The 23,909-nt window shown below is 42.7% G+C and overlaps 1 protein-coding gene across 1 annotated transcript in view; it reads right to left on the minus strand.

The window, feature by feature from the left end:
* The window catches only part of SCFD2 (sec1 family domain containing 2), a 422,902-nt gene that overhangs the window by 184,270 nt on the left and 214,723 nt on the right, over positions 1–23,909 (minus strand). Inside the window, exon 5 of the mRNA XM_014594977.3 lies at positions 19,871–20,120. Coding sequence (XP_014450463.1) covers positions 19,871–20,120 — 250 coding nt within the window. The remainder of the gene's footprint in view (positions 1–19,870; positions 20,121–23,909) is intronic.

Genomic DNA, 23,909 nt, shown 5'->3' on the forward strand with positions numbered 1-23,909 from the left:
AATAAAATCACAGCTGGATGTAACACATATCCCCTTGTCTGATACAGAAGGTCCAACGTAACTGACAGATGAAAGGACAACAGCCAAATCCAGAGGCTGGAATCCAGAGTGTTGGAGAGGTCACAGAAACACTACTGCATGGGGATCAGGTGTCCTGCCTTCTCTGCTTGCTACGGGGCAGACTGCACCTTGGAGCCTTTCTCTGCCTTTTGGATTGTACCCCTTAGGCATCTTCCTATTTGAGTGGAATCACTAAATCGCCAGGCTGCCAGCCCTACATCTCCAGCTGGATTCGTGGTAAAAGTCCAACATGGTTTTGGCACTGGCAAGAGTTTCCCTTCAAGAATGTATTGCACTTTACAGGATATTGTTACACTCACATGGAAACAGCTACTTTAAAACAAATCATATTTCTTCATTTTTCAGACACAAAATACATACAGCAAAAATTAGAAATAACATACTACATGACTGCCTATATGCTCAGCTAACTCCATCTCTCAATTGGGAGAAACAAACTATTCTTAATCCCAGCACCTTTGTCTGTGTGCGATTTCATCAGCCTGCCAGTTTATGGTAGCCTACCCTAACTCACCTAACACCCTTCCTCCGCATTTCTTTTCTAGAGCCTCTAAGGTTTCAGGTCTCTTTTAATCCCGGACTTGGTCCTGAGGACAGCAAATCATTTCATCTTGTATGATGCATACATGTAATAACTTCCATCAGTGATGGTCCAGCCACCTTAACTGCTGTGATATGTACCTGAGTTTATTATCTTTGCCATTAAATCCATTGATTTAACTCTGTAGTAAGTAATCCACCATAACTAAACATACCAGGGCCTGTACCACTATCATAATCAGACATTTTCACTTTATCACTAAGAAATAATTAGACATTGTCACTTTATCACACTTTGAAGATCAGCACAGAGAAGGAAGAATCTTTTTTGCAATTGGATTGAACAGTCTCTAAAAAAGGCCCTAGAGTTCTGCCATTTTGGACATAGAAATAATTATACCTGAAATTTCTCTCTGGATAGCTCCTCTTGATCTACAGGCAACAGAGAGGCTTTGTGTTGAATCGTGTTTCTCAAACTATAATGTTTTAAGGATCCAAGGTTTAATTTCATACATATAGCATTCAAAATTTCCCACGTTACCTCTGAAAATTAACTCAAGCAAATCATAATTTTTAAACACGTATTATTGAAAATATACCTCTAATTGGCAAAACACTGCTAAACCATACAGCTTAGGATACACAAGAAAAATAATGTGGGTCTGAGATACTAAAACTAACATACACACGGAAGATAAAAGTGTGTACAAAGGAGGAGACTGCATAAAACATGGAGTGTGTGATCTTTACCCTCTTTCCTCACATTCAAAGACTTCCGGATTACTCAAACACACTGTTTACTCAAAAGCAGTACACCAAACATGTCTAACTAGTTATGACTGGCTATTGCCACTGATTAAGAGACAAACAGATCAGAATAATGTTTCTTTTAATGAAACAAGCAGAGAATTAAAAAAAAAAAGCTGGACATCTGCTTCAATCTTAACATAAGTAAGATGTGTTGCTTTCTAAAATTATGAAATACACAAACACAGAACTGTGTTATTTACATGAAGCTCTGGAGTATTAGTACTCCCCCTGTAACTTTGCAGAAATGTCACTTGCTGTGCGTGCCAAAAGCAAATCCAAGAAAAAAATTCCGGGCTGTGGTCTGTGAACTTTTACATTTTGACAAGCTCCAGCCCCAATACCCACAAAACAGAGTAAAAGGGTCGTGGCAAGATGTATTTTGACCTGAACCTTAACCAGTAGAAGCAATAGTTATGCAACTATAAACAGTTAAAACTAAACAGAACAAATGGGGAGAAAGGAGATACAGGAGCATCTACTCTATACTGAATTAGAGCAGGAGACAAGGAGGTTCACACTCTGTGATCCCAGATTTTAATGAGAGAGAGAGTATATATGAAAAGCAAAGTGTAAGAAAATAATTTCCATAAAGAAGAGCATTTTGTTCAATTTTTGGTATTAGTTCAGGCAATGAATAGTGACATTTTAATTATATTAAAACCCAGTAGTGAAATGACAGGTGGGGAGAGTGAGGCATGGACTCTGCTGAAGAGGAGGGCACCAAAATGGACCAGGATAGGCATCTTGCCCTCCTGTCTTCCCACTCCTCCCCACACTCTGCTCCTTCCCTGAAGAGGTTCCAGCTTCAGCAGCTGGGAGGGCAGAGAAGCAGTAGTTGTGTGTGGCCGGAGGTATGCTGCTGCTGCTGGGGGCCATGCCCCCCCCCCCTTTTTTTAGCCACCATAAACTGGTGTTTTCTTCGCTGTTCAACATGCATGTCAGGCAAGAAAACAAAGTGACATCTCCTGCAAGAGCAAATCTCCAGCTGCTGCTTTTGCACTGCCCCCCCTTACTGTCAGCTGAAGTTGGAGCACGGAAGATACAGGGGGTGAATGTGAGCGCCAGAGGAGAGCCAGTACTGCCCAGGGCAAGGTACTGGTCACTTATACCTTGATTAAAATCAATACCACATTTTATATATGGTACAGGGTATGCCCTATTCAAATGAGGAATAATAATTAAAATTGTCAGAAGAATGTAATGAACTAAGGAAAGTCAGTTAAAATCAGAGGTATACCATCAAGCCTGAGAGAGAGCACAAGGTACTAAAGCTTTTTAGCTTATTCACACAGTTCTGAAAGGGTTTAAGATCAATCCCAAAGCAGACATATTTTGTCCCTTGTATCTAATCTCAAATGCCGTTTTAAAAAAAAGTAGCATTGTCTCAAAAACATACATTTTCTTAATCTGTTGTAATTGAAAGTAGAATCTGGCCTTTACTCATTTTGTGTATGACAGCCACCATCTTGTCAAACACCCAGGGACTGAACTAGAGAGCTCCAGAGCTAACAGTATGAATTTCTACAGCTTGAGCTAAGGAGATGGGGCTTCCATTGGTATGGTGTGTATAAGACTGACAGCCTCCACAGTGAGAACACAGATGTAAACACAGTATGCTGTGACCAATCATTTGCTATAATTCAATGCTAGGCATACTGAAACCCCAAATGATTAATTAAATGATAACATATAACAGTAAAGATGAGCAAAATGTATATTAGCTTTTAAATACTCTTTTATAGGTCGTTTTCATTGTCTTTTCGACTTTATAGAAACTAAGGCAGAAACGGCCTTACACAATGAAAAGTGGTTATAATCAATCATTCAGGACATTTATTTGGCTTTGTGCATACCAATAATACACCACTATGACTCTGTTTTAAGTCTGTGCACAGCTGGTTCTTGCAATATTATATTTCAAACATACTATATTCATACTAAAATCCATACAGACTACTGCCCTGAAATAGTTGCAACAGCCCTAATTCAAAGGATAAAACTCATCCTTGTTATACTGGTGTTGAAAGCGCCAGAACACCATCAGGGGTAAACTTGAACCAGCAACTAGTCCTGGAAATTATTTCTGTATGCCTCAGAGGATGCAACGCTGTCTACACTCATACAGTTTTGAAAACAACTTGAAACAATCAAAAGCACAGTACAGAATCATTCAGCATGGCCATATGTAAGGCTCAGCATGTGCCGGAATTGCTGGTTCTGGACTTACATATTTAAAAGAATAGTTGAAGGATAAAAATATCTGGGAAATAATTAAGAACCTTGAAATTAGAAGGTACTGAAACTAATCAGACTAAAATTCAATGGTAAAGCATCTTAATATCTGTTTCAATGCATGAAAACAAAACCAACTGCTAAGATTTATATGGGTGGTAACCACTAAGAAGTAATTTCTATCCTATTATTATCTAACACCTCACTGTTTTTGCTTTGCCAGACTGGGTGTGCACTGAAAAATAGTATGAATTTACTCATATTTTAAAAATGAGTAAATTATACCCTGCCAAAATTTGAAGCTTTTGCAAGGAAGTGACATGTGTGGAAAGTGAAGGGGAAAGGAACTTCACTACATATTTGTATAAAAAGCTTTTAAAGATGCAGCTTTATTTTGAAAAACAGCTTTTGGTTCCATTCAACATTTTATTTAAACATGTAAATGATGTTAGAGTTTCCTTTAAATGCTATTAGATTTGCATGTTGAAAAATAATATAAATTGTTAATGAATATTGCACCATATCAGTTTCCTGTTTCAGTTGGCTGTCTTGTTATGTTGGCAGCAATTCAGGAGTCTGCAGAGCTGCAGGCAAATGTCTCATGTTAAAAAAAGAAAGAAAAGAAAAGAGAGAAAAAGGGGGAAAAAAGCTTCATGTTATAAACACTTCAATGAAAATTACCATCTAGTCTGCAGCCAACTCAGACCAGGTGCTGAAGACAGTATAAATAGGTAACATATGAAAGCAGAATAAAAATTGGGCTTCTACAGAGATTATGTTCCATGTAACAGTCTAAAAGCCAACTTGAAATCTGAACCAAGATCCCTCTTCTTGTACAAAGTCATCTAATTCTCTTACTTTTAACACCAATTAGTTTTTAATTCAGTCTTTTGCTATGAGCCACGTAACAAAATAATGTAAACTAAATGCTCTACTATGCATTGCTCAACAAATCCAAACAGCTGATACAGATAAAATGCGTCTCCCAGGTAAAGCACTAGAAAAATTCTTTAGCCCTCCTAAAGAAATTAAAGGCTAATTCTGAATCTGTCAAAGACCTCTCCCATTCCAAGACTATGGGGTTCTGTACTGGACATTCCTTCCTCTCTCATTTTCAAGATCAGAGTGTTGTTTCCTGATTACCATATATATTTAGTTCTAGGGAACAAAAGTCTGCATTCACAATGGAGCATGGTTATGGAATCCACTCAAACACGCTCAAATGATTAGAGGGATCATATACTATAACAACTGACACAGGCCTTGACCCTGCACTGTTCAAGTCAGTCAAAGTTTTTCACAACGACTTGAAAGGAAGAAGGATGAGGCCCTTAAAGGGGCTACTGCAGAAAGTTACTGGGATCTCAATGGGCTGTGTGGTCCTGCAGAGATGACAGGAGTCAAGAACTTTACATTTTGTTCTTGGCTTGTCTCTGATCTGATTCTACTACCCTACATCTCAGCATCCTTCTTCATAAAAATGGGCATGATAATCCTTAATCACAAAAATGTGTCATGCAGCTGGAGTGACTAATGCCTATAAGTTGTTCACTCTACTTGCTTTACATTGCCATGAAAGGATAAACCAAAATCCACAAAGAGTGAGAATGCCAGAAAAACTATTAAGACAAGCTCTCCAGTTCACCTGTAGACCCACAACTTAGCTATGCAGTAGCTTTGTTTTACATCTTTCAGATATACTGGGCAGGACGAATGATGGACATCCTGATACAAAATCAGATGCACCATCTTCTGGGTGTCTTTGATCATAAATATTTCCAGCTGGATTGTGTCCAGAGGGACTCACACAAATACTGAAAAGCTATCAGAAAGTTCATCTTCATGCTTGGTTTTGTGAATGTTCACTGCAAGGCACTAAAGGAGGTATTATAGGTGTTTGTAATATCAGCTGGTGTTGCAGCAAAAAAGCAGCATCCTGCACTGGGGTGTTGGCAGCTGAAAAGCATTTCAGTCTTTTAACAAAGTGGTCCTGTTGTATTTGGTTTTGCAGTAATAATCTCAACACCATGGCAGGACAAATTGCTTAGCAAGATCAACAAAGGCTATATTTTGATGTTTACTATAAAAGGAGAGAACATAGTTCCAGCAACCTCCACTATCTCCACTATCTCTACTCTATTGGTTGGTTTCATTGTCTGTTGGCCAAAAAACAATTTCTTAGCTATAGAAAAAAAGCTTCTTGTAATCTGGGACAGACTGTTCTATTTATAGTTTGATTATAGCCAGTCAATCACCAACATGTTTTCTATTTAATAAATCCATTATAATTTTAAGAGACATTAGAGTCGTACAATCATGAAACACCTACATTGACAGTTCCTCAACTTGTAATTACATCAGGATGCCTACTCAGAGAAAACCAAATGGTGTCTACAGCCATTTGCTATCACTGGAGAAACATTTATGCTATGGCTGTGAGGTGAGGAGAACAATGAAGAAAACCTGTCTGTAACTGAGCTCGTTGTGAGCATAATTTAGTAGAATATATATATCACTCAGATAAAATCACTCAGAAAAATATTTTATATAAAATTTATACATTTATACACACATACGTAATATAAAATGATATATTGCATAACACATTACAAAGTAAAATGTAATATATAATGTGTTTCTGGAATGCCAGAGATAGGTGGTAATCTGTATTTGGGAGAGTAACACACCTTGGAATTCAAAATGTTCTGCTGTTTGATGCTTTGAGGTATTCCCTCATCCTCTGTAACCACTCTGTAGACTTTTAAAATAAAGCAGTAAACCTTAAATGTGCTTTGAAACAGATCTGTATCCAGTAAACTCATCTACAAATGGACACCCACACATGCCCAAAATCAAGAAACAGTCTTTTATACCAGGGCCCTGAACTCTGGCCACTCAAAATTGCCCTAAAAAGATAGAATGGTCTAACACATTATTTTTATGTTCAGTTTTGTTTTTTTAAGGAAGCAATATGAATGCCTACCTCCAACAACAGACAGACAGACAAAATGGAAACTCTTGGGTAATAACTGGAAGACAGAAGGTCTAGGTAAGACTTTTTTCTGAGAGACAAATTCACAGTAGGATCAGAACTTTGAATTTCCTGATTGAAAAATGCTTGAAATCTCAAAAGCAAAAACATTAATAGATCTCCCTGCATTTCATTTTTTGAAATATGCTATTAAAGAAAACCATTAAAATGATGATTTAATTACACATCTGAGTGAAACTTTTTTTAATTTTGGGGGAAATACAAGTGTTTTCATAAAACTCACTGTAAGAAGTAACAATGTGGATTAAAGGATTAAATTCTGCCATGACTCTCTCACATGCACAGCAGTAATAAGAACTAATCAGAGAATAATAAAACTCAAAACACTTTAAAATTAAATATTGAAATTATTTCAAACTATTTTAAGATACCTTAATTAAAATTTTGACCAAAAATATATTCAATAACTTCTTCAGTGGAAACTGGGAAAATTCTCAAAATAAAGCAAATACAGCAACCCAGAAAAACTAAAAAAAACCTGTTGCTTGAAAAAGTCCTTTACCTAGTTAAAGAAATAGCTCAACATTTTCTGAGCAGCTTTACATGAGAATTATATGAAGTTACTCTCATATAAGTTTGCCATCCTTATATTAAGAAGCTGCATTTGAGTTTGAGGAATACTCATGGCCTAAGGTACTACTCAGAATGAAAACATATGACAAAGCTGCCCCTTTCTTCTACGAGTTCAGGTAGAAGCAGAACCACCAAAAGAGTAAGAAAAAATATAACTGAACTATATCTGTATAAAGTTGAAGACTAAAATCTGGTCCAGTTCCACAAACAGATATTGGTGTAGTCATGCTGATCTTTACCATACCGATCTTTTAAGCACCCAGATCTGGGAGTGGAATTCAAGACCCCCAAGTAAGTTACCTTACTTCCCCAAGCAGGGAATGAGTTAGGTATCTAAGGAATGGGATTCACTACTGCCAGCATGCTGAGGGGCAAGAGGGATGGAGTCAAACTGGCCGACAGGAAACACTCAGGAGTAGGATGTGACTGAAGTCTTGATCCTTCCGTGGATTTAAATATCTAGCTCAGCTCTCCTGGTAGATACCTTAAATTCTTCATTGGTGAGGCCACATCTGGAGTACTCTGTCCAGTTTTGGGCCCCCCACTACAGAAAGGATGTGGACAAGTTGAAGAGAGTCCAGCAGAGAGCAACGAAAATGGTTTGGGGGCTGGGGCACATGATTTATGAGAAGAGGCTGAGAGAACTGGGTTTATTTAGTCTGCAGAAGAGAAGACTGAGGGGGGATTTGACAGCAGCCTTTAACTACCTGAAAGGTGGTTCCAAAGAGGATGGAGCTAGATTGTTCTTAGTGGTAAGTCAGGTGGCAGACGACAGAACAAGGAGCAATGGTCTCAAGTTGTACCAAGGGAGATTTAAGTTGGATATTAGGAAAAACTCTCTCACTATGAGGGTGGTGAAACACTGGAACAGGTTACCTAGAGAGGTGGTGCAATCTCCATCCTTGGAGATTTTTAAGGCCTGGCCTGACAAAGCCCTGGCTGGAATGATTTAGTTGGGGCTAGTCCTACTTTGAGCAGGGGGTTGGACTAGATGACCTCCTGAGGTCCCTTCCAACCCTTATTTTCTATGATTCTAAATGAAAAGAGGATATATAGCCCAGTACCACTTCCCCAAATTTGGCATGTTTGTTCATTAGGTGTAGACAATTGGTGCTCTATTTTCTTTTAAAACATGGCCAGTGGAGGAGGAGGAAAGGGTAGTGATGGTTGTGCTACTGCTCACCTTATTATATAATAGTGTAGTGGAGATAGTATCCCCCCAGAAAGTTGGAGACTTGCGTTCTGGGCAGTCCTCAGCCTCCCACTTCCCAGGAGAGTGCCCCAATGCCCAAGCTATAGTTAAGGCGGGGATGAAGATAACTCTCCACTCATCCTGTTTAAGCTGAACTGCTCTTTGAACACAGCACAAGATTCACAAGGCTAGAGAGAGTAAGCAAGAATACATATGACTGTCACTTTTTGATGAGGGCACTCCCTTGTGGAAAGGGGATCCTGGATTCTGCTGTCTGCTCCCAACACTGTTCATGCATTTTATTCAATGACTCTTTTAATGCAAAAGTCACTGGGGAGGAAGAACTGGAATGCTCTCATGACAGTGCCATAAACTCTAGGCTACAAAATCTCACCTCTTCTTCCCTACTGTCTCTCATCCAATCCTACAACTCTTGCATTCCTTTCTAAAAAATGACCAGCCTGAACAGGTGGGATAGAGCATGAAGACTTGGGATCAGAGAAGGCATGGTTTTAACTACCTCCCTCTCAGTACTCCCACCTCCTCACAGCATGCCCACAGCGGGCCTTCAATGCCCTCCACCCTTCACAGAAACAAAGAGTTGGGTTGAAGGAGTTGCTTCAGTTGTCTGCAGTGCTCTTACCTGGGGAGACCAAACCTTTTCATCTACTCATGCTTGGCTTTCTACCTCCCTGGTTATACCACTGGTTCAGCCTCCCAGAAGCTCCAGCATTTGGTGCAATGAGTAACTCAGGAAAGGGTCACAGCAGTAACTTACCTCTTTGCCTCACCTTTGCAACTCCCTCCTGCTTCTGACTGCTGCCCCACTACACAACTCATCCTGCTTTTAGCTCGGCCCTTTCCCTTCCTAGCTCTGTGATTTACTATGGGTTCAAATCCTGTAGTAACACAACCACCTAGTGTATTATCCCTAGGTAGCAGCATCCCTTTACTGGATATGCTGGGAGATGAGCAGAGAAATGTTACCATGAGCAGACAATAGACGGGATAATTGTAGAAGAAAGGGGAGCTTGAATGGTGGAAGATCAAGGGTTGGCAACACCTGTGGAGTGAAGAGATTGGTAGAAAAACAAGTAGATAATAATTAGCCATGAAGCTAACTGACTCCTGCACTCCACCTGAAAAAAAAATGTCTCTGTTTCTGCCAGGCAGTTTGTTTTAAACTTTGAGTGGAGCAGCAATCAAAGGTTGTTGAAACTGCAGCACCACCCCCTGCCCAGTCCCCCAATCTGCCCCTGTCCACCTCTAATCAGATTTAATGTTAATGGCTTTGTCTTTCAATGTCTCTCACTTAGTAACTGACTGTAATAAAAGTTTGGTTACTGGAGCAGCAGTTCCCAGCCTGTTCCAGTACACAATACAAGGACATTAAAAAAAAAAAAGAGGGGGGCGAGTTCAGAATTAACAAATAGAAATACTTTTGCATACAACAGGTGATCAATGCAGGATGGTATCACAATGCAAAAAGGCATACCTATACAGCTGTTCATACTGCCTGCTTTGAAACACTATCCACAGATGTAAAAGTTAATGCTGAGAAAGCTTCTGAATTTATGCCAAATCTCCAACTGTTAGGGGTTAGGATGATACCTAAGGGGAGAGGAAAGGGAGGAGCAGATCATCTCACATTTGCCTACTATGGGGTTACCTGCACCTTCCTCCAGAGCATTTACTGCTGGCCAATTTCAGAAATAGCATATTGCAGTGGAGAGACCACAGGTCTGATACAGGATGGCAATTTTGGTGTTGAACAACAGAGAACAGGAGGCTTGTTCTTGAGACCCTGAGAGGCCCTGATTTCACAGGGAGGGGAGTTCATGATGAGTGGCTACTCCTTAATGAAGCAATCCTAGAAGCACAAGGGGAGTCCATCCCTACCCGTGGGAAAGGTGGTAAAAGGGCTCAACAGCTCCCTTGGCTCAATGGGGAACTCATGGACCTTCTACATCTAAAAAGAGAGGCATATAATGGATGAAAGACAGGAAACACCACTAAGGAGGAGTATTCTGCACTGGTCTGCACCTGCAGGAAGCGAACTAGAAAAGCCAAGGCTGCAACTGAACTTTATCTGGCTACACAAATCAAGGACAATAAAAAGTCCTTCTCCAGATATGTGGGGAGTTGAAAGGAAAACAAGGGCAATATTGGACCCCTGCTAAACCAGCTGGGGCAGCTGACTACCGACACCCAGGAAAAAGCCCATCTGCTTAATGATTACTTTGTGTCGGTTTTTCACCAGCCCAAAGGGACCATCCTGCTGAACATGATGCGGGATGACCAGGGTGAAGATGAATGTATGCCCACCATAGCATGGATCTTGTGAGGGGAGCATCTTGAGAGGCTGGACCCCCATAAAACAGCTGGTCTGGATAGGTTGCACCCAAAAGTGCTAAAGGAAATGGCAGACATCACAGTGCAGCCACTGGTGAAGATATTCAAGAACTCGTGGCGCTCAGGCAAAGTACCTGAAGATTGGAAGAGGGCCAATGTGGTACCCATCTTCAAGAAAGAGAGGAAAGAAGACCCAGGAAACTAGAGGTCAATCAGTTTGTTGAAAAAATTATTAAAGAAACCATTCTTGACAGGCTAACAGATGGCAACTTTCTGAGGGATAGCCAGCATGGGTTTGTTGCAGATAGGTTTTGCTTGACCAATCTCATTTCCTTCTATGACCAGGTGATGTATCACCTGGGCAAAAGGGAAGAGGTTGATATCATATATTTGGACTTTTAAAAAGCGTTTGACCTTGTGTCCCATGATGTCCTCATGGAAAAATTGGGCAACTGTGGCCTCAACTACCCCACAGTCTGATGGCTGGGGAACTGGCTCTGAGGTTGGACCTAGAGAGTGGTAGTTGATGGAACCGAATCAACATGGCACTCGGTGACTAGTGGCGCTCCCAAGGCTCCGTTCTTGGACTTGTACTCTTCAATGTCTTCATAAACGATCTGGACACTGGTGTCAAAAGTGGACTGGCCAAGTTTGTTGATGACACCAAACTGATGACACTTGAGGATAGGCTGGCAATTCAGGCTGATAGGCTTGCAAGGTGGGTGGCTGAAAACCTGTTGGCATTCAATATGTAGAAAGGTGCTCCACCTCGGGAATAAAAACCTGCATCACACTTATAGGATTTGCAATGCTACACTCGCTAGCACCATGACCGAAAGAGACTTGGGGGTCATGATTGACCACAAGATGAATATGAGCAGTGTGATACTGGAGCTGACAAAGTGAACAAAAGTTTGGCTTGCTTCTATAGATGCATCCCAAACAAGATCCAGGATGTCATCCTCCTGCTGTACTCAGCCTTGGGGAGGCTGCAGCTGGAGTATTGCATCCAATTCTGGGCTCCACAATTTAGAAAGGATGTGGAGAAGCTTGAAAGAGTCCAGAGGAGAGCCACACGCATGATCAGAGGGCAAGAGAACAGGCCTTATGAAGACAGACTGTGAGCTATGGGACTCTTTAGCCTGGAGAAGCGCAGGGTCAGGGGTGACTTGGTGGCAGCCTATAAGTACATAAGGGGTGTGCATCAGGATCTGGGGGAACACCTGTTCACCAGAGCACCCTAGGGGATAACAAGGTCCAACGGTCACAAACTCCTGCAAGACCGTTTTATGCTGGACATAAGATAAAACTTCTTTACTGTCCAAGCCCCCAAGGCCTGGAACAAGCTCCCTCAGGGGTGGTGCATGAACCTACTCTGGACACTTTCAAGAAACATTTGGACATGTATCTTGCTGGGATCCTTTGACCCTAGCTGACTTCCTGGCCCTTGGGCAGGGGGTTGGGACCTGATGATCTTACAAGGTCCCTTCCAGCCATGTCTATGAAATCTATGAAACGGCAAAATAAAATAAAATAAATCCCTACAATCAATACTCCATTGTGGCAGTAAAGAATTATGGGATTCGGTCAAAGGAAAAAACAATAAGCAGCTTTTGGGTGATGTGGAATTGGGTTGATGCAGCTGTGGTTGAGTGTGTGGAAGGAAAGTCTCATTAGGTGTCTTTTCATAACCCAATTACAGATTATACCCCACAATGTCAAAATTACTGCAATAGCTAGCTGGCTTCCCATTCAGCCTAACACAACTTCCAGTCAGCCTGCTGGTCTTTAAAACACTGCGTAAAGCTACATCTGTTCTCCAAGGTTTTCCTTTAGTGAACACAATTTCATATACTTTGGATTTTTGTGAAGATATTAGTTGTATTTTTGCATATGTTTTCAGTTGTGCAGAGCTCTGGATGTATACTTACAAATCTAAATAAAAAGATAAAATAATAAAATAAATAGTGTATTTTATATCCTATTTTTCACTAGTTGCCAAAAAAAAAGCTCTCTCTTGCAAACCATCATTTTATATTATAGTTTACAATGCTGTTTTGGTCTAATCTTTCCCCCCAACCCTGATTTCCAAGGTTTCTGCTGGAAACAGTGATGAGGAACATATGTCTGTTGTAAATTCAGCCATGAGATATCTCAGAGCTGTTACATTGTTTTATTATTCTATTATTAAGATACTTCACCACAAAATATATTATTTTACAGCTAAATCAAATGAAGCTGCATTCATATGTTTTCAAATGGGCACACTGTACAAAGCGCATCCAATTTGGTCATCTTACTGGGTAACCTTCCCCTTTTGCTTTTAGTTTCAGTAACAATGGGTACATACAGACATTCAGGGAGATTAGCTCACATTAAAAATGGCCACCCAATCTAATTTAGCTCACCCAGGTACAGATGTTACACTTAGAGTCCTAGTTAGGTGGATCTAAGTGTGAACTGTACAGAAGTTCAGGAAGTTTAGATTAGTCTAAAATTGGGCGACCAGATTTAAGCTAACCCTACCTAGGAGGTAGTCTAATTTAGATCAGGTCTGGTGATACCAATCTAACTGAATTTCTGTACAGTTCCCAGAGCAGACTTAGGGCTGGGAAAGCCCATCTGTTGGCCCTAGCCCTGGGGCTGTGCTTTTCCTACCCACTCCCCTGGCACTGAGCTATTTTTAGTCCCTCACTTCTTGCCCCACCCCCAGACAGACAACCCACCCCTGTAGACCAGACAGCCCCACCAAGCCTGCCAAATGCTCCCTTTCACAAGCTGCTCCTGGTGTCAGTTTTACTGGTGTTTGCTGGAAGCCGAGGAAGTAAGCTCAGGTAGGGGCAGGGGTGGGCAGGATGGGGGAAGATTGTTTGTCTAGAGGTGAGGTGGGATAGGGTGGGGTTGGGTGGGAGCTAAAAATAGCTCCTGGTCCGGGGTATGGCAGAGCTCTCTGTCCCCACAAACCCTTCCCCTGCAGATCCTGCTAGTTTCCTTGATCCCACCAAGCCCTCCTGGACCACACCAACCCACATAAAACCTGTTTGCCTCTTGGACCCACAATGGAACCCCCTTTGACTCTCTTGGAACCACACTAGCCACTCTGATTCCCCTGCAGAACCCACTTGCCCCCCCCCCCCATTTTCCCTGTGGACCCTGCTTGCCCCTAATCTCCCCATGGACCGCACTTGTCTCCCTCCCCGCAATTCCCCCTGTGGACCCTGCTTGCCCCTCCAGTCCTCTCCATGGACTCCGCTTGCCCCTCCAGTCCTCCTGGTGCCTTCCACAGACCTTGCTTGCCCTCTTGATCCCCTATTCCTCCCCACTAGCCGCCCCCTGCCTTCCAGAGCCTGCCTGCCCCCCACAATACTCTCCACCCATCTGACTTACTTGAGATTGGGTGGCCATTTTTAACTTGATCTTACTTCCATCTGACCTCCCCAAATGTCTGTATGTACCCAATAAAAAGGTGTTTTCAGCTTCTCCGATATAAGGTGTGGCAGGCCAGTAGGGGGCGCTCCTGTGTTGAGCCACCCACCTCACTGCGCCCGACCACCTTCCAGGCTCCGAGTGCCTCCCTGGGGGCACCTCACATGTGGCCAACCCCCTTCCTGGAGCACACCTGCTAGGCTGGGGGTTCCACTTCCACCACCCAGGGCTCTGGACTAATTCTGGCTCTGCGAACCCTGGGAAACACAGGCCTAGCCATCCAGGGTACTTGATTCACTTCAAGAAGTTGGGATGTTTCCCTCAGTCAGAAGCACAAGTAGTGGTCTCCCTTAGTCAGCCAAACCAAGGGGACCCCAAGGCATAATCTAGACCCACTCCCAATAAGTCTCCCACACTAGGTACAAAGGAGAACTTTATTGGTTACAAGGGGTAGGGTTAGAATAGGGTACAGGGTAGAGCAATATCAGAGAAATCCCATAGAGCAAACTCCCCTGGCTGGGTAGCCTTTGATCACGCATCTGAGTTACTGTAAGCTATATACCTAGTTAGATCTTAGGTAGCTTACTCACAAGTATCATCCAGAGACAGCTGGAGATTCCCTCTGGAGGCATACAGTTCCCTGATCATGAGTTTTGAGAGAGAGAGCCAGTTTCAGAGCTCTTCTCTGTCTCTGAGTCTCCCTCATGGCTGCTGTCCCCTCCTCCTGGGCAGTTCTTAACTTATATAGCCCTTGTGACCTCATTTACCTGGTCCAATAGAGGCCAGCACCTGTTGGCTGTCAGCCAACCAATTTGAAATACATCACTAGTTGCCGGGCAGACTGGCAGTCTCTAGCCCACCAGGGAGGAAGTCCTCACCCAGGTATCCCTCCCTCAGGAATGTATCCGGCTCAAGTTACCTAAACAGATAGGGTAAAGGTGTGTCTTCTCTGCTGGGGTCATCCTAATCAAATTGTCACAGGGCAGAGTATTTGGTGAGAAACAAAGGTGGCCTTCTGCCACATAAGGCATGACAAAAGACCAAAATATTCAACATTTTTCCATTTAAAATATGTTAAAGCAGAGTTGAGGCTGGAAGGTCAAGACATCAGAAGTTTGGAAGTTCCAGAGGTCTCATTTCTTTCACTATGTAACCTTACCTGAGGGATGCATCATAATATATTTTAAAGCAGAGGTGTCACACTCACCTGGGGTTCCTGGCCAGAACTGGACTGCAGGGCTCCTTGTGGGCCAGATCCAGACCAGGGTGTGACAGTTGCTGCAGCAGCCATGGCAGTAGCAGTGGTTGTGGTGAGAGGTCCAATGCCAGCAGTGGTAAGCTAGGCTTGCCACCAGCAGACACACCCAGTGGATTCAAAGGGCCTCATTCTGCAGCAGGCCCTGTTCCCCTCTGTGGGCCAGATCCAGCCCATAAACTGTATGTTTGATACCCATGTTTTAAAGTGTCCCCTTTAAGACATTCACTGAGGTATAACTGCACCACCACAATACAAGTTTTATATGGTTTTAATTTAATTTGGTAATATCTCAAAAAAAGCACTAGTGTAATTATTCCCATGAGTATATGCCATCTGTGTTAGAGGTTTCACTAGTTGCATCAAAGCAGTTATACAGGTAAAAATCTTCTACATGTAGATAGAGCCTATTGCTATTTAATACAGTTAAAGAATAGAAAATGTCCCATATTAAATTCACACATCTCTGTGGGAAGAATTCCTGACTTCTGATAACTTGATCTTTCACATTAATAAAGGACATGCCATTATTAGTAAAGGGCATCAACAACAGGCTTTAATACTAGGGTTATTCCTTTAAATTACCTTTTAAAAGGAAAGAGAAGTGAGGGGCATGAAACATGTAGATATATTAAGGCTGCAGAGCTTATAAACTCTGCAAGTGAAAGTGTAGACAAAGGAGAGTAGACTGGGAGTTTGGGCTGCAGATCAAAAACACAGCTAAGATTTGGGTTTTCATTCCAGCCTCATTCAAGCTGGAACCAGAAAGCAGGCATGGTACAGTTTTGGATTGAAACTAAAACCAAAATTTCAGATAGAGGTCTGAATCTGGAAAATTCAATGCAAAGCTCCAGAAAGTTAAAAGGGATTTTATTAACACATACCACGTACACTGTGCTTTTCATATGTCACTCCCAAAGTCATTCACAGAAAAATGGTATCATCACATAACTTTACACATTGGAAAACTGAGACATAAAGAAAGTAGGCAACTTTTCTAAGGTTACATAATAAGTCCATAGCACAGCCAGGAAGATAACACAGAAGTCATGACTGCCAGGGCTCTTCTCTGTCTACCCCTCTTTGATGTTACAAGGTTGTAGCTTTGGTCCTTTTTTATTTATAGGTTCCTCAACCATAAAGCTAGCTTTGCTGCACATTTAGGTGGCCTATACGTGCCACATATCTTCCACTATTTATTTATGTTGGACCTCATTGGCAGTATGCTCCGTAAGAACAACTTACTACTACTTGAGCTAGAGGACTAACTTTGTTAGGTGGCAACAGGAGCAGACTTAAGGAGTAATTGAGGTAAGGCAAGTCTGCTTCACTCTCCCTAATCTGAGAGCTGTAGGAACTCCAGTATCAGTTGGTGCCCTTCAAAACGGGAGGTTAGTGAGTCAAAGTGGCAATGGTACGGTTCTAATTCTGGTCTCCCAGGATCTGAATGTGTAAATGTGCAAAGTTCAACGTTTTCTTAACCATTCATTATGACAAAGCTTCAAATGAGAGACCAAGAATACACTTTTTTGTTTGGCCCATGACATGAGACAATTCCAAGATGGATTTACACAAGTTTAAGTTTTGCAGCCATTGATAAGCAAACCATTCCTCACCCTGCCTTCTTTTTAATGTAACATGAACTCAGGAGATGATAATGGGTATATCCCAGCTATAAATCATAGCCTGGATCCCCTGATGATATAAATGAGCCTAGCTACATTGACTTCAAGGAGACAAGTCAATTCATAGCAACTGAAAATCTAGCCCAATGCTCCCTTTCCAAAGTTGCTTTTGTATCTGTAAGTTAAATCTTCTTTCTGGTCAGTACAACAAAATGTTTGTGTCACCTACAGCTTGCTTTTATTCATTCTTCACTAGCTGAGCCAAGTGAACTGACATTTAATGAGATACAAAACCACAGACCTGCAAAAGGTCAAAAAGGCTTGCCAGCAAGCCGGCAATGGATCATGCTTAAGCTTCTACACTGCTAAACACACACGTGTGTGAGCACACATAGTGCCGAGCATTTCAACCACTTTTTTCAGGTAATAAAAATACTGGATAAGTGTACTAGAACTAATAAATGGACTAAGAAACAGTTCAGGCATCTCAAGTGGATATCCTTGTACTCTCATGATTTTTCTCCTAATTATATGTTTGTCATGTTATATAAATACAGGAAGATTGCACAGAATAATTGGCCTTGCATTACACCATTAACTAAGCTTTGTAATAATATCCTTTGCTTACAACATAAAGCTTTAATGTGAACTTTTAAATATCTTCGGCCAAATGCTAAAACCCTCCAAACTATTTGAGGCAAACAGAAAGCTAGAACACTAGGCGTTCAAATGAGTATGAAACAAATAATATAATTCTTCAGAATAGATGCAAAGGCTGTACCTCAGACACCGGCTTTGAACATTTTTTTCCCGAATGTGAACACAAAGAAGCCTGCACCCTCTCCCTCCCTCCTCTTTCTGTATTGAAACTGTCATTCATCACTTTTACTAATTTATCACCTTAAGTGTTGTGAAACTACAAACCCATAGATGCCCAACGTTGAAAAACAGGTCTGAAAATCTAGGTATTTAAAAATTATGCATGGCATTGCCTAGGAATTAGAACTTCTTAACTTAACATGTGAGGGGCAAGAATTCTTGGATTATCACATCAACAACATCACCTTGACACTACATAATATAATATGTTGAGAAGCACAATATGCTCACTGCTGTCCAATGTAGTCCAGTGAACTACACTGCTTTTCACTTGTGCAGACTGCACAGGGCAATGGGTGAAGTTTCTATTCAATCAAATAATTTTCTCCCACTGGTACTTAATAAAAGTAAACATTAACTAGCATAACGCTTCCCAATTTTCTCTCTCTCGTCATAATTAAAGCAACTATAAAATTGGCCTTAGGAAACATTCAAAACATTGACCATAGGAAAAGTGCAAACTGTGAAGATGGAGTGCTGCACAGCAGAGAGTGACCTGCACAGCACTCAGCAGTGAATACCACAAAAGTCATTTGGAAACCTCACAGAGCTCCCAAGACACTCAGCATACACTAAAAAACTGTGATAGAAATGGACTGCAAGAAATATGGAGTTATATTGTACATACATAATACACACACATACAATCAATGAACTGGAGCAGTGATTGCCAACCTTTTTATGGTGAAGATCACTTTTTGTAAGCAGAGGGCACCCCAGGATCTACTGCCCCCACCCTACCCCGCCCCCGCAGCCCCCGCCCTGCTCCTCCCCCTGGGCAAGCCACCCAGGCTCTGACTCTACCAACTCAGCCCAGCCCCGGCAGCAGGGGGAGTGGCTCAGCCCAGCCATGTGCGTCCTGCCGCTCCCAGTCGTGGAGCCTCTGACAGACTGAGATCACTGAGCTAAAGAGCATGATTTTAGGGATGAACAGAGATGCTGATCATATGCGTCTCCTGTTAATGAGCTTGCAAAAAGGAATGCTAAAGGCTTCCTTACATGAGAAAAAAGGTATTGTCATAATTGCTTATCTGATTTATGCTGGAACAACAACAGTATAGTTATACCAGAATGGAGGCCTTCACACAGTGTAAGATCCTTGGGGCAAGGACAATCTTTTTTGTGTGCTTACACAGAAGCTAGCACCCTGGGCTCTTGGCAACCAGGATTCCCAAGCTCTACCATAGTATATATAAAAAACTAAATAAATAATACTTGGTAACTTGATGGATGAATCCGTAATAGGTGGGCACTGATGCCCTCCTTCCACTTTGAAATACTACTTCTGTGCTGCAGCTCATTATTTTTAAAATCTGTAAGAATTTTTTTTAGGCATGCAACAATGGCAATTATAGGGTAGCACTGCCATCCCATTAGACTGTTCATCCGAAAAGGCCTTAGCATGCTATTTGTAAAGGCTAACATTCATGTTATTTCAGTAAAAAGCTCCATGTTTGTTTTAGACTCATTTCTTTTTACAGCAGACACAGCAGCTCTTAATATTCACAAAACAACCATAGTTCACTTAGCATATTTCCAGAATTAATTTTGACTTTCCAAGGTCAACTTTATACCAATCAATGAAGGAAAATTGTTGAAAAGATTACCTTATGAAAACACACAAACTTAACTAATCTTTAACAAAAAGAATAGAAGCATAAATCGTTCATCAGACTCAGCACAATTCAGGATAACCTGTCAGCATTTGGCATTTGTGCACAGCAGATCTACAGGAAATCCTTGTGCTTATTCACATACCCTAATCACCATTGACCAGTCAAGCTCTTCTCGGGCTTTCATTAGCTATATATTTCTTACCTACACATTTCCTCATTGCACTGAAAAAAACTCACCTGTTATTTTCTGCAACAAAGATGACAACTCTGGCTCATCACAAAAAGCCTGGACTAGTGCCTTTTTCACCTCTCCTTCAGCTTCATCCAGCGCTTTTCCAGCTCTAACTTCTCCAACCACAGAGTAAATGTACACCAGCAAGATAAGGAAGTCTTCACAATTATAGTCATCTTCTTTTCTGTTGTTATGAGACTTGATCATTGGCAGTAACTGGTTCAAAACACTGGGCATCTCTGACTCCCCAATATTCTGAAAACAGAGAAAAGATAACCTTAGTTTCACAAAAAAACAGGTCACTAACAGAACCAGAATGATTTTGTTGCCTACACGTGGGAACACACCTTCTGAATTTGTCTCGAAAGCCACTCACCAGTCCTCAAATAGATTGTTCCTGCTTCTTCCACAATGCCATCAAAAACCAAATTAAGTTGCTTATTCATTTACAACAAATCCACTTATTCTTTTCTCTATCATACCAGGCACTAACCCTTGTGGAGTAAGTGCTTAGTTTTACTGCTGCTCTTCTATTACATTATTTTCCTCATTGAGCCAAAGCTTTTAGCTCCATGGGCCAAGGATTATGCCCTCATCTCTCTATTGTGAGGTACCTAGTACATTCTTCAGGGTAAATGCAGAGTGACATACTTCCCAGCACAAGTAATGCTGACAGACATGGCTTTTTTTTTTTTTTTTTTTTAGCCTTTGCATTGCTAGTCTCTGTATATTTTCCAATATTGCTATGTCAGCAAAGAATTACTCCACATAATGCCCAAAAATATTTTTAAAAAGAACATTACTGAAGTTATAATATCAAGTATCCAAAAGTTAGGAAATATTGCCTGTGTCACTTTATTATGCCCCCTTCGCTGCATATATTCTATGCAACAGGCTTTAAATACATGACAGGGATCGTGGTTTTCTCTGTTTAAAAAATCACATATTCTCTGGGTTAAAAACCCCAAATCCACAATATAAATGAAAAGCAATTAAAATATGCAGGCAATATTTCCTAACATTTGGATGCATGATATTGTAACTTTAGTAATATTCTTTTAAAAAATATTTTTAAAGTGGTGTTTGCCAGAAGTGGAGGAAGTAAGCTCATGTTGGGGGAGGGGTGGGCAGGATGGGGGGGATGATATATATATGTATTAATCGAACGCAATGTTTTTAAAAAAAATATATTTACCTTTTTAAAACAATTTAGAAGCCTATCAGAGCCTCAATCACTATAATAAAATAAATGCTAAGTACTTATACATTTTGGCATTTGATTTTGGATTTTTTATCATGGAAAAAAATCAGAGCTCCCTTTACCCCCTTAGCTCACCAGGACACAGGTCCAGGCCCCTCATTCCCAAGCTATAGCCCCCCAGCCCTGCTGGTGCCCCTCACACCCCATCCACAGCCCCCCCAGCCATGCCGGAAAGAGCCCCAGCACTGCCGGTACCCCTCACTCCGCTGGGTCCACAGCCCCCTGCCCCTCGCAACAGCACCCGAGCCCTGGCTGCCACCCGTGGGAGGTGGCGGTTGCTGTAGTGGAGCAGAGCGCAGAGTCTGGTTCCCACTCCCCCATGGGTGGCACAGCTGTAGTAAAGCCCAGACTGGTGCAGGCTGTCTGTTGTGGGCTTGGGACTCCCTACCCTGCTGCCCTCCCTCAGGGGCCTCTGAGGCTCAGCAGATGAGAGCCGGTGCAGCAGGACAGAGTGGAACCAGGCATGGAAGCTCTTTGCCACTGCTGGGAGCTCTGTGCCTCCATAGTGAGACATCCCCTGCCTACCCGGCAGCAGCAAGGGCACAACTCTGCACCATCATCCTCGCTGCTGCCAGATGGGCAGGGGGCGTTTTTCCAGGGCAGCACGGGGCTTACAATGGGGCAAGGAGCTTCCCCACCCAGTCCCACTGTGCCCTGCAGGGAGGGCAGGGAGCCCAAGTTTGCAGTGTGCAGCCTGCACAGCACACAAATCTGAGGGGCACGTGCCCCCTTGCCCCCTGGAGTGCACACAATGGTGGGGAACCAGGTCCCCTGCAGCCCCCTGGAAAAGGTGCCAGTGGCTTCATTCTGCTCCCTGGCAGGGCCCTGTGGCTGCGCATTCCAGTCCCGGGCCTCAAGCCCTACTCACCGTCCAGCTGGGCAGCAGCCCCAGCCCTGCCCAACTCCCTCTCTCTCCCCCTATGGGGGCCTCAATCCCCCCTTCCCCCACTGCTAGACCTACCTGAAGAAGCTGGTCTCCAGGCTGCCTGGCAGCCATACACGTGTGAGCGAGCATGTGCACATGGCACCCCCTGCCTGACCACTCTTCTCCTATTCTCTCCAGCCCCTTGCAGGCTGGAACTCTGCCAGCCTACAGAGAGCTCTTTGTAAAAGTGGAAAATCTGCATATTTCTCCGTTAAAACAAAAAATCTGCGTTTTCCTCAGTTAAAAGGAAAAATCTACATTTTTTCCCCATTTTTCCATGAGAAACTGAAAACCGGAATCCCTGATGATCAATTTCTATTTTGCATAGGTCGGTCCCTTATTCAGTATCCAGAATAGAGAGTGGTCACTGTTTTTTTCATGTATGCCCCCTCCCCAGTCGGTCATTCACTCTGAAGGCAGGAGTAATCTGGACCGGGTCATGATTGACTACAGGGTTCTGGGGGCTGGGCTCAAGGGCGCAGGTAGTCTTCTCCTCAATTCTCCTGGTTGCAGACCACGGACCTAGGAGTGAAGGATGTGTCGAACAAGTGAACCAACAACTCCAGCGGTGGTGCTACCGAGAGGGCTTCAGTTTCTTCAACCAGAGTGCACACTTCAGGGAGAGAGGACCCCTAGGAAGGGACAGCATCCACTTCACACGGAGGGGTAAGTCCCTGTTTTTGGCCAGGATGGCCAATCTTCTAGATAGGGCTTTAAACTAAAAATTGCCAGGGCACAGGGAAGCACTGACTGGAGCATGCCCAGGGACCAGCACACAAGAAAGCTCTGAAGTTGGGGACACTAGGAGAGCCACTCTTGCAAGAGCTGAGGGAATGACTCTCCCTCAGCTTGACAGGAAATCGAGGGTCTCAACTGGAGGACTCAGGTGCCTGTACACTCATGCCAGGAGCATGGGGAACAAGCAAGAGGAGCTAGCCCTCCTATTCTCCAGTGGGCATTATGATCTAGTAGGGATCACAGAGACCTGGTGGGACACCTCATATGGTTGGAACGTAGTCATAGAGGGCTACACCCTGGACAGAAGGAACCGAGTAGGGAAGAAAGGTGGAGGTGTAGCTCTCTATGTGAGGGAGCAGTACTGCATGAGGGAGTGTGAGTACTATGTGAGGGAGCCATTACTTAACAACTCAGGACAGCTGGTTATACCGACACTCAGGAGAAAACTGAACTCCAGTATAACTACTTTACTTCAGTATTTCACTGGACTAAGGGGAAAATCATGCTAGATAAGTTTCAGAATGGGCATGGTGGGAATGACCGCCTTCCCACTGTTGACATTGAGCTAGTGCGTGATCAGTTAGAAAAGTTACACATTTATAAGTCAGCAGGACCGGATGAACTTCATCCAAGAGTGCTGAAGGAGCTGGCCAAAGTCATCATGGGACCTCTGGCGAAACTCTTTCAAAACTCGTGGTGTTCATGGGAGGTCCCTGAAGACTGGAAAATGGCCAATGTTGTGCCCATCTTCAAGAAGGGGAGGAAAGAGGACCTGGGCAACTATAAGCCAATTAGCTTAACTTCTATTCCAGAGAAAATCCTGGAAAAATTAATCAAGGAGTCTATGACTGATACGCTTGCAGAAGGTAGGATTCTGAACAACAGCCAACATGGCTTTGTCATCGGCAGGCTTTGTCTTACCAATCTCATCTCCTTCTCTGACCAGATAACTTGCCACCTGGATCAGAGAGAGGAGGTTGACTTTGTATACCAAGACTTCCAAAAGGCCTCTGATATGGTATCCCATGATGTTCTCACACAAAAATTGGAGGATTGTGGGCTTAACTGCTTGGCAGTGAGGTGGGTAGGAAGTTGGATGTGGGGCAGGACCCAGAGAGTT

Source organism: Alligator mississippiensis, chromosome 2 (genome assembly GCF_030867095.1).
Source record: "Alligator mississippiensis isolate rAllMis1 chromosome 2, rAllMis1, whole genome shotgun sequence".
In the NCBI taxonomy this organism is placed as follows: Eukaryota; Metazoa; Chordata; order Crocodylia; family Alligatoridae; genus Alligator; species Alligator mississippiensis.